The 17,202-nt window shown below is 46.4% G+C and overlaps 1 protein-coding gene across 3 annotated transcripts in view; it reads left to right on the top strand.

Annotated features, from left to right (window-relative positions):
• Positions 1–17,202, top strand: part of PRKAG2 (protein kinase AMP-activated non-catalytic subunit gamma 2) — a 318,286-nt gene that overhangs the window by 289,805 nt on the left and 11,279 nt on the right. For all 3 annotated transcript variants that reach the window (XM_066585251.1, XM_066585252.1, XM_066585253.1), the window contains 7 exons: positions 2,410–2,491; positions 7,441–7,499; positions 8,316–8,361; positions 8,631–8,685; positions 9,759–9,885; positions 13,643–13,808; positions 15,031–15,068. In XM_066585251.1, coding sequence (XP_066441348.1) covers positions 2,410–2,491; positions 7,441–7,499; positions 8,316–8,361; positions 8,631–8,685; positions 9,759–9,885; positions 13,643–13,808; positions 15,031–15,068 — 573 coding nt within the window. The remainder of the gene's footprint in view (positions 1–2,409; positions 2,492–7,440; positions 7,500–8,315; positions 8,362–8,630; positions 8,686–9,758; positions 9,886–13,642; positions 13,809–15,030; positions 15,069–17,202) is intronic.

Below are 17,202 nucleotides of genomic sequence, written 5' to 3'. Positions count from 1 at the left end.
TAAATGTTTCCCAGGTGTTTCAAGGGCTAGAATCCGGAGAGCACCTAGGAGGTGAGTGAGGAGGCTTATAAGGCCATGCATGCTCCTGTAGGTAATATGCAAATAAGGGAGATGGAACAATACCTCTGCAGTGCCACCTATTGGATGGCAGCATTCCTGTAAATTGAGTTGCAGGAATGCTGACATCCAGTAGGTGGCACTGCAGAGGTATTCCATCTAACTTATTTGCAAGGGCTAGAAGAAGATGGGGTGTCTGATCTACTCGTTCTTGAGTCTATCTCTCTGGGTTGAGCTGAAAGGAGGATGGAGCTGGACTCTGTGATCTAAAATAGACTATCGCACGTAGCAGAGCACTGTGCGGATGAGCGGACCAAGACATACGCTTGTATTGTAAGCCGCCATTACACCCTAATCCTGCGATTGGCGTGAAGCAACAAAATCGGGATGGAAAGATGATGTGGGCTGTTCACATCACATTTTAGTTCAATTATCAGGGAGCGCGAGGAGCAATATGGCCAACAGCTCTCTTCTATGCAACATCCCATAGTGTCTAACATCTGGGCCAGAGAGGTAGGCCTCATGTCCACGGGGAAAATCGGGCCCGCTACGGATTCTACATGTAGAATCTGCAGCGGGTCCCTCCTGCCCCGCGGACGTGAGCGCTGAAAATACAAATAAATAAGAATTTACCTATCCGTAGCGGGCGGCGAAGCTCTGCTCTTCCTCACGGCCGGATCTTCTTTTTCGGCCGGCGGATGAATTCCTCACGCCGGCGGATGAATTCCTCACGCCGGCGGCACGTCGTCGACGTGCCGCGCGCATGCACCGGGCACATCCGCCGAGCCGAAGCAAGGGAGATGCAGCCGTGAGGAAGAGAAGAGCTTCCCGGCCCGCTGCGGGTGAGTAAATTCTTTAAATTCCTATTTTAGGTCTCCCGCGGATCCGGACGGCTTCCATAGGCTTCAATAGAAGCCCGCGGGAGTCGTCCCCGCGGGAGACCCGCACGAAAATGGATTTTCATGCTCCATTTTTTTTTAAATCCCTTTTATTGACGATCCGCGGGTATTTATCTACCCGCGGGTGGTCAATGCATCCCTATGGGGTGCGGATCCGCGTGCAGGTAATCCGCTGCGGATCCTAAATCATATTTTCCCCGTGGACATGAGGCCGTAGACTTTAGTGTCATCCGCATAAAGGTGGTACTAAAAGCCATGGGATTGTATGGGCCGTCCTAGACCAAAGGTGTAGATGGAGAAGAGTAGGGGCCCTAGGACAGAGCCTTGAGGAACCCCAACAAAGAGGGGGTGAGATGATGAGGTGATATGAATGGGAGATGCTGAATGTTTGGTCAGTGAGGTACGAGGAGATCGGGAAACGGTTATATATGTAGCAGCAGCCTTTAAGTAAAACATTGAGCCGATCAGGCCAATAACTATGAATAATAAGTAATCCCCATCGCTATCCTCTCTAGATATATAGCTCACCTCTGGGTTGTTCCCACCTAGTATCCGCGTAGGCTGAAGGGGGCGCTATAGTTCTCTGCCCAGCCTTTTTGGTAAGTCTCTACTGGTTCCTTTTCATTTCCTTATTGCGAACCCTTTAAGACGTGTTTGTTTTGTACGTGAAACAATTCTTCCTGTCGGAGATTTCTTCTTCAAAGCTTGTAGGCTTCCTGTTATTCTCTGAAATCTTCAAGAAACCAAATTCCCTTCACCCTGTTTTAAAATTCTTCAAAGTCAGTTGAAGAGTAAGCTTGAGGCCGGCGTGTTGCTTTGCATTTTGTTTTTTTATGCTGCTTTTTTATTTTTTTAACAACCCTCTGTTGGTTTGTGGGTCGGCGGTTTCTATTATGCCTTGGGCTGACTTTTAACTGCTAGAAAAATATTTTCTTATCCCCTTTAAGCCACATCTCACTGCAGCGTAGCGGTCATTCCTCCCGCTGACAGTCATCGCTCGGATGACATCACTTAGTGGGTCGTCAGTCTTTAGTGGTGTCATTAATTACTGGTGGATTGGTTGACTGCGTTGTCATGTAAGGTTAACATGGGATGTGTATGTGAAGAGATCCCTGCAAACCTTAGGCAATCACTCCAGTGGACGGAAATAAGACCTCAGTGGAAATAACCCAAGCAGTAGGCACCGGTTGAGCACGCCGGCTTCCCGGACCCGGATAGAGGCCATAGCTGTGACTGTGGACCGAGTAGCTGACCGTTTAAGGATGAGATACACCTGGATGTATATAATAAAACTCTTTGCAGCCCAGAACCAAGAGCCGGTGATGATTTTATTACTGTCCTTATTACAGGCTTACTTTTACATTATACAGATACAGGGTACCTCCGAGTTTGATGTCAATCTGAATATGAAACCATGAAGCTAAGCTTATCTCTCGTTTTCTTGCCTCTGCAGGTAAAGAAGGCCTTTTTTGCGCTAGTAGCGAATGGTGTAAGAGCCGCTCCGTTATGGGAAACGAAAAACCAGAGTTTTGTAGGTGAGCTCCATTCAATGTTCTCATTTGACAGCAGTTACCAACTATTCAATCATCCTTTGCCCCTTTACCTTTCCCTCCTTTTTTCTTCTTTTTTTCTTTTTTTGTTCCTTTTCTCTCTCCATTCTCTTCTTTTTTAATTTCTTTGTTCTTCTCTTGCTCCTCTTTTTTTTTCTTTCCTTCCTTTTTTTTTTTTCCTCATTTAGGCCGCCTGCACACGAGCGTTCCGGATTCCACTCGCGGATTTTCACGCGCGTATGGTACCTAAATGTGCTTGCGGATAGGTGCGGATGCGTGAAAAATCACGCGCGGATATACGTGGATGTGTTGCGGAAAAAAACGCGCAGAAAAATCCGGAAGACACCCTTATTACAATAATAAAAATAATAACCCAACCCCTAGAGAACTGCCCATTCCCTGGAAAACAGCTTAAAAACCAACACCCAGACTCCGTTCTGTCCCTCTTGCTTGTGTGAGCACCGTTAAATTATTCTGGCAACATGCTTTCACCCGGTGAGCAGATGTCTTTGTGGGCATGGTTGATCCATGTAACTTTTTTCGGACGTACTGCGGTAACGGAGGAGGAAGAGCCCCCCAGGAAAAAAAGGAGGTACTGGGTGCACCCTGGCTGGTGTCTGCTGGCTGCTCTCTGGTAGATGAGGGGACTGAAAGGACAGATCTGCAGTTGAAATGTGCCTGTGAAGCTCTGCTGTGTGTTGGGACGCCTCCTACCATGCCTACTTCCTGTAGTCATAGCAACCAGTGACTCCATCCGCAGCTGCACTCCGGATGTACTGCGTGAAAAAACGCACCCATTCACTTGTATTGGAGGCTTCATGGCATGATCCGACCAAAATTAGAACAGGTCGCAGATTTTTTCACTCGCGTGAAAAAACGCGATACACATCCGTCTGTCTGGGGACAACTGCGGATCCTCATAGGAGTATATTGGCTGCGGTCTGGGGCGGATTATGTGCCTAAAATCACGCGCTTGAAATTCTGCTCGTGTGCAGGCACCCTTTCTCTCTCCGTCCTCCTTTTTAAAAATTTTTTTAACTTCTTTCCTTCCTCTTATTTTCTTTTCTTTTTTTTCTACTTTCCTTCCTTCCTTTTTTTTTTTTTTTTGTACTTTCTTTCTTCTTTCCTTCCTTCTTTTTTTTTTCTTTCTTCTTTCCTTCATCCTTATTTCTTTTTTTTCTCTTTCCCTGTCTGCCTTTGCCTCCCCGTATCCATTTCTATAAGTTGGACAAACCCTGACTAGCAGCAAAGTTTTCCTGGCAGAATAGCAGTGATGCGTCCCGTCATGATTATATCATAGTCTCTGTTCACATTGGCGCTCTGATTTCCAATGTTTCGTTATAGCAAGTAACAAAAATCACAGCAGTGCCAGATTTCACCTATCCTGCCTGGGATCTGCAGCAGAGCCTCCAATGCAGATGTGCGCACGGCCGTACATCAAAGGCAGACGCCCAACCCACAGCTCGCCTGCTCACCACGGCGCCTGAAATACAAAGTGGGTGAAGGAGAGAACTTGCTACTGACCACCAGAGCTCTTATTGTCCTGTAAACACTTCTAATCGCTTGTAGAAAAAAAGCTTTTGTTCTTCACAGATGATGGAAGAGGAGGAGGATTATGGGGGAGGAAGAGGATACGGTAATTGGATTGTCCTCTCTTTAGCTGGCTATTTTATCTTATAATGGGACTGAATATAGCTCATTTTAGTGGCTGTCGCGGTTGTCGGGGGTCCGGCGGTTGTCGGGGGTCCGGCGGTTGTCGGGGGTCCGGCGGTTGTCGGGGGTCCGGCGGTTGTCGGGGGTCCGGCGGTTGTCGGGGGTCCGGCGGTTGTCGGGGGTCCGGCGGGGGTCCGGCGGGGCTGTCGGGGGTCCGGCGGGGCTGTCGCGGCTGTTGGCGGTGTCGCGGCTGCTGGCGGTGTCGCGGCCTGTCGCGGCTGCTGGGAGTCGCAATCGCCTGTGTGAGTAAAGTCAAATACGGATAGAAAATATGCCTGTGTGAATGGGCCCTAAATCGGAGATTACTGCAGAAGTGGAGGTCCCATTCTTAGGAGTCCCCTCTACTAGTTAAAGGGGTTTTCTGAGTTAAGGGAATTCACTGTCATTGGGTCCCCCATTCTAAGGGAAACCTGCACTACAAAACAGGCTTTCCCTATATAACTGCAGCATAGATCAATAATGGACTATAGTAAATATTGTCTAACCTACTAATGAAGTCACTGAACACGACATTCAGGCCGCTCCATTCTGGAGATTCATGGGAAAGTCTTTAAGATTAGTCACTATTTAATAAAACTTTCTAGAAAGTTAACTCTCCAAAGCAAGGAGCTGCTGACTTCTGTCGCTGCACATCTGTGGGGAGTATAGATTGCGGCTGTAAGGCCAGTTCTTCTCATCTGGAATGTAGGTCTGGAGTGTTTCTTGGAAAAAGATGTTGATAAAAGACATCTATATAAATAACTCCTTAACAAAGGCCAAGACGGCTCACCAGCATGGAGTGATGGACTCTTAATCCGGAGCTCGGCACGCGTCCTTACAAGCTGCATTACGCTTTGTCTTAACTATTTTAGGTCATTATACTTTCATTAGACTCTTAAGGGAATACAAGGGAAGTAATAAGGAATTATATGGTCAGCTGCCAGAGGGGGAAGGAGACTGATTTTGCTCAGAGCCTGCCCTCAGCTGCACAAATTAGCAGCAATAAATAATCCCTGTCAAGTATATAGGGCTACTAGAACTAGTGCGAGGTATTATCACACGTGTGTGCTTGAATGTCCCGATTTCCTGATTGTGTACAGCTGCTGATCAGATGGAAGAGCGACAATCTCTTTGGCCGTGGGTCATGAATGCCATGTGGCTGGTTGCACTGTATATGGGCATGCTTACGATAATGGGGATTGGGTGCAAAGAATGGCAAGTGTCAGTGACCTCCAAACACTAGACTATCTTACCAAAGTGATCGGACACCCGAGCAAGAACAAAAGTAGCATTTATTTCCATATGTTAGTACTTAAGGGGGCTCCTTTGGCCCTGATGACATCAGATACTTTCCATAGCATACCTTCCTCTAACATCTGATACACTTCAGCTGGTATTTCCCTTCATTCATCCTACAAACATCTGCCAAGCTCTCTCAAAGAAGATGGACGCTCTTTATATTTCCTGATCAGACTTCCAGCTCATCCCAGAGATGTTCAGTAGGTTCAGGCTGGAACTCTGTGCAGCCAGTCCAATCATGGAATATCTATATTCTCCAACCAACATAAAGCAGTGTTTGATTTGTGATGAGGCGTATTGTCTTGTTGGAAGTATGGCTGACCATTCCCAGAGTACTACCACATTATTAGCAGCATATTCTTGTCTAGAAGGTCAAGGTTCACCTCAATGTCCATGGTTCTTATCACTACAACCAACAGACCGAGACCATGCCACGTAAAACATCCCCAGACCATAACGGAACCTCCGCCGTACTTAACTGTTGGCACAACACACTCCGGCAAAAGACTTTCCCCATCATCCTCCTCATCCAAGTACGTCCATCTGATTTAAAGATGGATGCACAACTATCTAATGACTATGCTCCTTGCACCAGGGTAGGTGGGCCGATGCATGTACTTTGAGAGAACTCATCAGACATTTTCAGGATGAATGTAGGGAAATACCCGCTGAAGTGTATCAGACGATGTTAGAAAGTATGTCACCAAGATTTTTCGATGTCATTAGGGCCAAAGGAGCCCCACTAAGTATCAACATATGGAAATAAATACTACAATTGATGGTGTCCAATTAGCTTTGGTGGGATAGTGTATGACTCTTCCAGAGGAAGGGATCTCAACCATATAATTAGGACAAGCAGAACATCTTTCTGCTCTTGGCCATTTTGATCCCAGGTCGTCCAGTCTTATCCAGGCTGAGGACCGTTGTGTTTTCCAATTAACTCAGACGTCCCGTATTGCCTGTAAGACGAGGGAAGCCTCTGCCTTTATTGCATCAAGCAAACGCTTAAATCTGGTCGCCAGTTTTTTGTCCTCTTTCATCCTAAGACCTCAAAAGAGGTCAATAGACAAATAGATCGATAAATGGTCACCTTGTCATATCCATAAGGGTGGACACTCACTTGCGATATTTTCTTTCTTGCGCTGCGAGAGCACAAGAAAACTCTCGCCTCGCAGCGCAAGAAAGACGCCGGTATAGAACCGGCATATCGCTAGTGCTTTCAATGGGGCCAGCGGCAGCAGCGCTAGCCCCATTGAAAACATAGGGAGAATGCCGCGGACTTCTGCCACAGCTGTGGCAGGAGTTTCATTCATCCCCGGCGATCAGACGTGTCCTCCAGCTGGCTCCCCTGCACTGCTGTTAAGCTCTTTCAGCAGGCGGGGATTTAAAAATCCCCGCCTCCTGAAAGGGCTGTGCTGATTGGCTGAGGGCTCAGCCAATAGCAGCTAGTGCTTAGCTATTGGCTGAGCGCTCAGCCAATCACATAGCCCTTAGCTATTATTCCGCGGCATTCTCCATCTCTTTTCAATGCCGCTGGCCCCATTAAAAAAAAAAAGGCGATATCCCGGCGTGATGGCGGTCTTTTTCTCGCACTGCACTGCGAGACTTTACCTTTACTCTCGCAGCGCAGTGGAGAAAAAACGCCAGTGGGTGTCCACCCTAATTTGGATACTTGTGACCTTTTTATAGACTCCTTCACATTTGATGATCTGATTTGATGAGTCTCATTGCTCTTCCGTCATACTTCTTGTCATCCCAATCCTGTAATTGTCCATGCGACCGTTGGATTACTTAAGACAGAACATTGATGCGGGATAGCACCGTTCAATAAATGTCTACAAGCGAACACGACCACTAGCCAGTAGGACAATGAACATTAAAGCTCAGACGCTGAACTCGGCCGGCCGGTTGGTCTCACCAGTTCATATTCTGCTTTCTTTCAGGTATGTTAACTATTACAGACTTCATCAATATATTGCATCGATACTACAAGTCTCCGATGGTAAGTGGCATCACTAAAGCATCCCGGCTGCTACAACCAGCTCATAGCCGTGCTCTTGGGACTCCCTACTGGCCAAGCCATGTAACTGCAGCTCTCACTTGTCTGTTTCCATAAGTCCCATAGAATAGCATGCAGGAGCAGCGTGTGTGTTTGACCGCTATTCCACGCACACTCTTCCTCATGCTGCTGGGGGGCTGAGGTCTCGTTCTAGAACTTAGTGGGGGCGCTTGAATAGTATTTTGTATTAGATCTGCAGAACTGCTAAATTGATTTTTTTATGAGATCCATACTGGTTGTTGCCCCAGCTGATAGTGGAAACACAAGAGGTTATGCCAAGATGGAAAGTTATCCTGGATTCACAGGTGGGGGTCCCAACAGTCAGAAAATCAGTAAGTTATCCCCCATCTTGGCACAACCCGTTAGGGACCACCTGCAGTAAGTCTACGGTGGGCCGTTGCAGTTGGGGGACAGAGAGGGTTTAGGAGCCGGTCCAGCTTCATGCCCAGCATATACCCACTGTCTCCTTCTTGCAACTGCTGTGATCAGAGTTGGGTCGATTGCAGTCATTTAACTAATTATTGACTGCAGCTAGCCAAAGGGGGGTACCTGTGCCCCTGGGGTACAGTTAGGTACTTATGGTAGCTTAGAGCCCAGTGAAAGCTCCCAGCGCTGCTATGTAATCCAGTCTATTAAGCCCTGACTGTGACATAATATTGGCATATTGTTTTTCTGTCTGTGTACAGCGTTACAGAATATGTTGGTGCTATACAAGGAATGGCAAATAAATTTGCATCTTTTCTCCCTTTCCCACTATAGGTACAGATATATGAATTAGAGGAACACAAGATAGAGACCTGGAGGGGTAAGAGGCTTTTTCATTAAAGTTGAGCTTTTTGGAGAGAGCGGGATTTGTCTTTTGTGATCTCTTTTTCGTTTAAATCTGATGAAAGAAGGAATAATCAAACTAGTTTATTCCTTGCACTGCATTCAGTAGGTTAAAGCAGTTGTTGTCACTGCAAAACCTGACTGCTGAAGTACCGTATAATCAATGCATGTAAAGGGTGGATATGCCGGAGCGGGATGGGGTGGTCGGTGTCTGATGGTATTTCTAACATAACTTTGTTTCTGCAGAATTGTATTTGCAAGAAACCTTCAAGCCTTTGGTGAATATAACTCCAGATGCAAGGTAGGGGCGTAGAGTAAGGGGGCTACAGCCGTCAGTCGTCTAGTAACAAGTAGAGATGAACGAGCACGGGGGGGGGGGGGGGGGGGGGGGGGGGGAGTTGAGCGGCCCTGTGTATGCGTCTCCATTCAGTCTCCTCACTATCAGGGGTGCAACCAGCCCACAGCGAGGAGGAGAGGGGGACACAGGAACCCGGGCCTTGTGAGCTGTGGGGGTCTTAGTGCTGAGACCCCTGCTGATTAGACTTTTATCATCTGGATAAGTGATTTAATGCTGATTTTGGTACAACCCATTTAAAGGGATTGTGCCGAGGGCAAAACCCCTGTTTGGATGTCCTATTAGAGTGCATGAAGCTAATAAAGTTGGGTCCCCAGCTTGGGACCCCCTACTGTGATCCAGAATGGAGAACTGCCCCGTAAGAGCGGTTTCTGTTCTGGCAGACTTTGTACTGACCTGTAACACTACATTATCCCGGCTGCAAAAGAAGTGCTTGGACGCTGTGACTTCCCCAGCAAAATTGGCTCAATGCCAGGGGCCACCCATTTTGGGAGGGGTTTTGCAGTTGGCACCACCGCGTTTCTCATAGTGACTATGACAGATTGCTTTTCGCTGGATAACTCCTTCCTGAGAGCCATTTATGGGACCACTTTACTTGTTTTCACAAGATTACACAGTATCCCAAGACAAGACGAATGTCTGAGTACTTTCACTGTTCAGTGGGGATCAAGAACCCTGTGTTAAAGAGAAACTGTTGCCCAGAACAACCAATCACAGCGCAGCTTTCATTTCATATTCTGCTGTCGTACAATGAAAGCTGCGCTGTGATTGGCTGCTGTGGGCAGCACAGGCCGTTTCTCTTACCCACGTGTCATCACCTTGCTTCTTCAGTAACTACTGTCTCCAAGGATATTTATATGAACCGTGTACGCCTGCGAGTGTTCAAATCACATGTATCACGTTCATCTGTTACACAAAAATCGCCAAATCCGCTGGATTATTGAAATTAACGAGCATAAGTGTAGCTCATGCCATATTGTACTTGCCTGTAATCTAATCAGTGTTTGTTTCTCGTTCAGCCTATACGATGCCGTGTATTCACTCATCAAAAACAAAATCCACAGATTGCCAGTCATCGACCCAGTCAGCGGGAATGCACTTTATATACTTACCCACAAGCGAATCCTCAAGTTTCTTCAGCTTTTCGTAAGTAAAGAAAAACAGACCTGCGCCTCTCCCAGGCGGGTGCGATATTGGGCTGTGACACTCGACCCGATATCACGCTCCCCAACGTGCGATGTCCTTGTTGTGAGGCGGTTTTTGTGTTAAAACTGCCTCGCATCACCGCAGGGAAGTAGCCGACGAAGAGTCGTGGAGTGTTTCCCATTGTTTTCAATGGGTACACCTAACATTGTACTCACACACCGTGCAATGCTGTGCCGGCCCAACTGAAAATAATGGGTGATGTGAGGCGTTCCGAGGGAACGCTCAAAGAGAAGTCATGCTGCAATTTTTGCCCTTGCCACAATGCACGTAAAAAATTGCTCGTGTGTGTATGGCGCCATTTTAAAAAATGAGGTTCATATTCGTGCGTCTCGCAACACACATCTCGCACAATTTTCTTGGCCGTGTGAAAAAGGCCTTACTATTGACTATTTGTAAGTGGGGGCCATCTGCAGTCCTCTCTCTTTCTATTATCAGTCTTGACAAATGACCACTCCTCAGCTGGAAATCTCCTTGCACTTGGAAACGGGACAATAATAAGCTAGGATAATGGAAGTTAAGAAAATGGTTAAAAAAATATCTCAAATCATGAGCTACAGATCCATTGGAAGAGGAAAGTCACTTGACGCATCACTGGACATTTAAATGTTCTTCCTTGAAGCATAGATCACACCCCGTGTTAGCATGGGATAGACAGATTGCAGCCTGACATGTCTTGCATTCATGGTTTGTCAGTCTTCTAAGCCCGGTTTTCAGTGGTGCAGATTGAGCCTCAACGTCTTTTTGGGGGTAATGTTCTCTTTTTTTTTTTTGGTAGAAGCACGAAATCTCTTCAGCTTCTTCATTGAATAAAATAAACTATGTTTTATATAGATATATTTAAACTTCACGCCTTCAAAAATATGGCGCGTTTAGGCGCAATGTGCTTGGCAGATCAAAACTCTGATAACATCTCCTGGAAAAGAGCGAGAGGAAACCGGTGAACACAGCTATAAACGGCAAGTAAAAAGGGACGGCGAATAGATGCAACAGTCGCCAACGCTATCTAGCACGGGAAGACTAAACTAAAATAGGTGCGCTGTGCCTGACAGATCGGTTGTGCCTGATGGAAGGTTACGTTGGTCTCCATATGAAAAGGTTTATCGTTCTATCGAATGAGAAGGAAAAACCTTCTCCGTTGTACACACACCTCCAATAAACATCAAGGCTGGCCTGCGACGTGTTCCACGTTTTTAATTTTGGCCCACTGTGTCTTTGAGTTTGACACCCCTGCTGTAGATGCATAAGATTGGGACACATTGAGGACAATACGCCATCACACAGTTGTTGGAGGGGGTCCGAGGTATAGAAATATTCTCGCTGCTCCAGCTTCTCCGCTCCCGTCCTTCCTGCCGACAACGTGTACTTGACTGCCGTGATGACGCTCTGAATACACAGGTGACTTCTGCAGTCAATCGCTGTCCTCAAGTACACAAAGTATTGTCAGCTCACCCGTATATAATCCAGTCCAATAAGCACTCGTGTGTCATGTGCCAATGTGTGTCAGGGAGGGCGCACGGACTACTTGCTGGACAACAAGCCAATAAAGATGCAATAAACGTATCTTCCAGCACCACTAAAATCATTTCATTTTGATAGAAAGCATTACCAGCATGCTTCTATCATGGCAGTTTCACAAGATCATTCTAAAACACTTAGGCCTCATGTCCACGGGGACAGATCCTCAGCGGGTCACTCGCACGTATGATCCGCGCCCCATAGGGATGCATTGGACACCCGCAGGTAATTAAATACCTGCGGATGTCATTTTCCCCGAGGCGCGGATTGCGTGTGCGGGAAAACAACCGCAGCATGCTCCATTTTAGTGCGGGTCTCCCGCGGGGACGGCTCCCGCAGGCTTCTATGGAAGCTGTCCTGATCCGCAGCACACCCGCAGCTGAATTCCTGCTCTGCAGCGCAGGAGCACAAGAAAGCAGGAGTTAAAAAAATGTGTGGCGCATGCGCGCGACACGCTGCTGGCGTGCCGAGCACATCCGCTAGGCCGAAGAAAGAAGATCCAGCCGCAGCGTCTGGACAGGTAAGTAATTCTTATTTTTAGGCCTCATGTCCGCGGGAAAGGAGGGACCCACTGCAGGATTCTGCATGAAGAATCCACAGCAGGCCTGATTTTCCTCCGTGGACATGAGGCCTTAAAGGTCCCATGTCAATTAACACGCCACTCCCACGTCAGTCACATGATTCCTTGCACTGTACACGTCTGAGGCCAGTGATTGGCTGCAGCAGTTATTCTATAACAGTTCCCGCCTTATTTTAAACATTTTCCTGACTGATACTTTTCTATACCTCACAAACCCCTTTAATGCTCTTATCTCACCTCCTATTGGAAAGAGCCATCTTGTTGAGGATTAGCGGTGCCGTTCGCTGCTTCAGTCGCTTCTCCTACTCTTGTATCTCCCATTTTATACTTTTAGCGTGTTCAACACTGGATAATTAATGAGCAGGAATGACGAACCGTGAACTATTTTGGTAACTCTAATTATACGATAGACGTCGGTGGTGGCATTCTTTTTTATACATTAAAGTCACTATTTCACGGGTGCCATGAACACTTGTGTAATTGTGCTAATTGCTGGGCTATACCTGCAACTGCAATCCAGAAATTATCAGAAAAACGCGTGTCCTAGTAGCAGGCGTTATCGCACATCTAATGGCACCTTCATGGTCTGGGACTCTATAGCTTATATGATCCCAGTTTGTAATCTATATCATAGGGGAGCGCATCAACCAACGGTGGAATGAAAGGATCATCTGCTTGAGGATATTGCCTTAGGGGTACATTCACACGTAGCGAAATGCTGCGTCAGAACTGGTGGTGCAGTTTTTATGCGGATCCACAGCAGGTTTCACCCTTTTAATTGAAGGGGTTACGTTTGCTGCAGATCCACATCAAAATATGTAGCAATGGTGCAGATTTTGCTGTGGATTTTCCGCGATGGTATGGAAAATCCACACCATTTCCACTGCGTGTGAACGTAATTCTAGCCGCTTTCATACTAAAAACTGCAGTATAACCCTACATATCCACATTAGAATCCACATGTTAGATATGTGGATTTTGGTGCAGATTTTTTTGCCGTGTGAAAGCCCCTTACTGTGGCCATACACATTAGTTCTACGTAAGTCAAACCCACAGAAGGAGTGGCTGATCGTCTTATGTCCATGTCATCCCATGTAAAGCCAACCTTACAGTGCTAATCTCTTATATTGGAAGAGTGGATGTGTTTTTACAAGGGAGGCTGTTACACCATATGGAACTTATCCCAAGGCACTCATGCTTACCCGGCGGTCTATGGCTGCACCCGGCGGTCTATGGCTGCACCCGGCAGTCTATGGCTGCACCCGGGGGGTGAACTGGAACTCATATGGGAAAGATTTCCTGAAGAGAAGTGCAGAATAAAGAACAACGCATGCAATACGGTTATTGCTTTCACTTGTCTCAGGCGTGGCAGGGATGTCCTCGTGTTGATAAATCTCTCAGAGTAAAGTGATAGCACTTCCTCTGCTGTGACTCGGTGATAAATCTCCTAATGCTCGGGGAACAGTAAAACCCTTTCTTACCTAATATCTGTGGATAGATCTCTGTTCCTCGCCGTGTTGCGCGTCACTTGATCTTCAGTACATAGCTGCTTTGTATGACTGTTGTAGTCTTTACGTAACTTTCATTGTTTTCTCTTTACAGGTGTCAGAAATGCCAAAGCCTGCTTTCATGAAGAAGAACCTAGAGGAGCTCGGGATAGGGACATACCACAACATTGCCTTCATACATCCCCACACTCCCATCATCAAAGCTTTGAATATATTTGTAGAAAGACGAGTTTCTGCGTTGCCAGTTGTAGACGAGTCGGGTAAGATCTCCGTTATTGTGTAACATCGCCTTGTTATCGGTTGTGCGGGTAACTTGTAGTTTGTGTACCAGTCTATTTCATTGGGTTATGATTCTTGAAGCGGTATTCTGGCATTTACTATTGATTGGTATGGGTTCACCACTCGGGATCTGCATCGTTCAGCTGATCCTCTGGCCCTGTGTTAGTGCAGTGGTGTTAAGGGCCAGAAGTGTAATAGAAGGCATCGCTCTCATTGATTCTGATGGGAGTGAAGCCTTCTATGACCCTTCCTGGAGGACCTTGTGCTGGCCTGTTAATACAGGTAGGCATTCATATGAATGGTCATCCTGTAATGCTACATTTCCTCTGCAGTGGCCGCAGCTTGGGAAATGCTTGGCCAAGGTAAAATCAGCTAATTGGCAGGGGTTCTCAGAGACGGACCAGTTTTTCATCCCAGCCTTCATGTTCAGGGAGGGGTTGTGCATCTTGGCACAACCCTTTTACAAAGTGTTCCTGGACTAGGAAATTGATGATCTTTCCTCAAGACAGGTCAGTAATATCCGATCGGAGGGGGTCTGCCATTTAGGACCCCTGATGAAGAGGCTGCTCAGGCATGCAACATCCTGTTCACTTGTCACGTGCCCTGAGTGCAGCTCGGTCCTATTCAAGTGAAGGGGATTCAGCATCCAGGCATCGCTGCTATGAAATGTATGCTGCTGTGCCTGGTAGGTAATGAAGAGGTTATAGCACTCGCCCAAGCACCGCGGCCTCTTTAAACAACTGGTTGGTGGGGGTCCCGAGTGATGGACCCCCACCGATCTGATATTGGTGACCTATCAGAGAATCAGTCATTAGTATCTTAGTCCTGGAAAACCCCTTAAATATTCCTTGTCTCCCCACCGCTGACTGACAGTTCTGTCTGTGTTACTGTGCATATAGACAAAGCTGTCAATCAGCAGAGTGAGCAGTGAATATATGAATAATATTGACCGCCTCCAGGTTCAGCCTGAGTGGCCCCCCCTAGCCCTCTGGGACGGTCACATACTATTTGTTTGGTGCGTTGGGTCGCATTCCTAGCCGCATGCAGCTAACGTGCCGCTGGTTGGATATCCCTACCTAACACCATAACACAGCAATACAACTCAACATTGTGGTCTGTGCAGTGAGACAATAGTAATGGCGAGGACCTGCTGATGTTACTGAGATCGTTTCTGTGTGTAACAACATCTTTTTTCCATTTCAGGGAAAGTAGTAGATATTTATTCCAAGTTTGATGTCATTGTAAGTATAGAGCATCTGTCATTTACTGTTACACCCATTGTTTATAATGCTTCTACTGCCCACTGGTTTACCTGATTGGGTTTAACCTCCAGCATGGGTTAGGTTTTTTAAAGTTGATCCAAAACTAATTAGTTAAATGACTCATTCCCTATTTGCTGCAGCTCATTCTATTGTCGTAGATGGTCTCGCTAGTCGCACCGAAGTCCAAACAAAGATGGCGGTAAAATTAGTTAAAGGGAACCTGTCAGAACCTTCAAGCCCCTAAACAAGGTTTTGGGCTCAAAGATGACGGAAAGGGGGTGCCGGGGAGTTGCCTCTTGCAGAGTCCCCCGTTCCAGCGATGTGGCTCTGAGGGCTGTGTGTGGGCACCTTTCTCCATCTCTATGGGAGAGTACATGCACAGAGCCATTGGAGGACTCAGGCTGCTGGCGTGTGCTGATTTGTTGCGGGCACAGCGCTGGAATGGGGGACCCAGTAAGTATAAAAAGCAGCTCCCCGGACTCCCCATTCCTTCACATTTTGGCCCCTATAACATTGTTTATGGGTGTAAAGGTGCCGACACGTATATAGTCGTCTACAGCGTATAGCCAAACCTGCTCAACGCATCCAACATCCACGGTAGCAGCTGTGATCAGGGAGAACTCTGTTAAAGTTTAAATGCCACTATCAGGATTTGAATACCGTCCGGATATCATGGCAGCCTGGGGACTTCTGAAGGTCTGTTTACCTTTGGCATGTCTTCTATAGGCAGGCTGTTAAAATATCGTAAAATACGATACCATAGTCGTCACATCTAAAAAAAATAAAAAATGATATCGCTACATCTGTATCGGTCCAGTTTATTAAAATATCACATTATTAATCCCGTATGATTAACTGCATCACAAGAAAAAGTACACAATACAGAACTGCTCTTTCTTGGTCACTTGACCAAAAACTATATATTTGGGATCGCTGTACTTGTACTGATCCACAGAATGAAGAGGTGTTGTTCTTACTGCATCATGCCTTAAAAATAACACGCCCCACCCCAAAAAATGGTGCAGTTTTGGGTTTTTTTCCCACTTGGCTTCCCCTTAGAAATGTTTAAGTCTTCCAATACATTATATGGTATATTAAATGGTACCATTGAAAATATAGCTCATACTGCAAAAAACAAGCCCCCCTGTTGATGTGTCACTTGGAAAATAAAAAAGTTATGCTTTTTGGAATACCAGAATTGGCGTGCGACCTGCCCGCTGTAGCATTATTGGCCCTTGATCATGAAAGGGTTAGAGGGTTTCCAACATTGAAAACAAAAGCCCCCTGAAGTGACTGCAGTGGTCATGTGCCTTTCATCAGTCATGTGACGTCTCAGCCAATCACTGGCCTCAGTGTGTGTAAGTGCATGACCACAGAGGCCAATGATTTTTGAGTGGTCAGGTGACCACCGCAGTCACTTCTGGGATCGGAATGGCAGTGCTAGACGAGAAAGACAATTGGAAAGTTGAATATGGCTTTTTTTTAATTTTACACCAATATCTGCTGCCTCTAAAGTCCTCACTGGTGAGAAAATCACTAGATGGTTGAAAACTGAGGGATTAAAACAGAATAATCCTGTGATCTCCCGGACCGCGGCAGAATATGCTTGAAATGTCGCTGGTTAATGGCGGTTATAGCCGGTGACCATCTCTGCCTACATCTGTTACTGTCTTTTATATATTGGAGTTTAGGGTCCTATTCCGTTCTCAGCTGAGCACCTCATAGGGGTTGGAGAATGGTATATATTGTATGGCCTCTGAAAACTAGCCGATCCCTGGGATCAAAGGAGAAGAGCAGCGAGTGTTCAAATCCCCTGCAGCGCCATCACAGGCCTAATGGATAATAACATGGCGCCCGTTGGAATCAGTGGGTTGTCCATTTAATTTAACATTATCATCTATCCAGTGCATAGTTGATGCATGCATTTGGTTGAAGTATGCTTTTTTTTAACCCTTTGGGATGTAGACATTTTTCATATTTTTCTTCACCCATTTTAAAAAATCATAACTTTTTTATTTCTCCGGCGCAGATGTCTGGAGGCTTGTTTTTTGCGGGACGAGTTGTATTTTTTTAATGGTGCCATTTAATATACCGTATAATGTACTGAAACTTT

This window comes from Eleutherodactylus coqui, chromosome 12 (assembly GCF_035609145.1).
Source record: "Eleutherodactylus coqui strain aEleCoq1 chromosome 12, aEleCoq1.hap1, whole genome shotgun sequence".
Classification (NCBI taxonomy): Eukaryota; Metazoa; Chordata; class Amphibia; order Anura; family Eleutherodactylidae; genus Eleutherodactylus; species Eleutherodactylus coqui.
The sequence above is the reverse complement of the archived record's forward strand: the minus strand, read 5'-3'. Positions and strand labels throughout refer to the sequence as shown.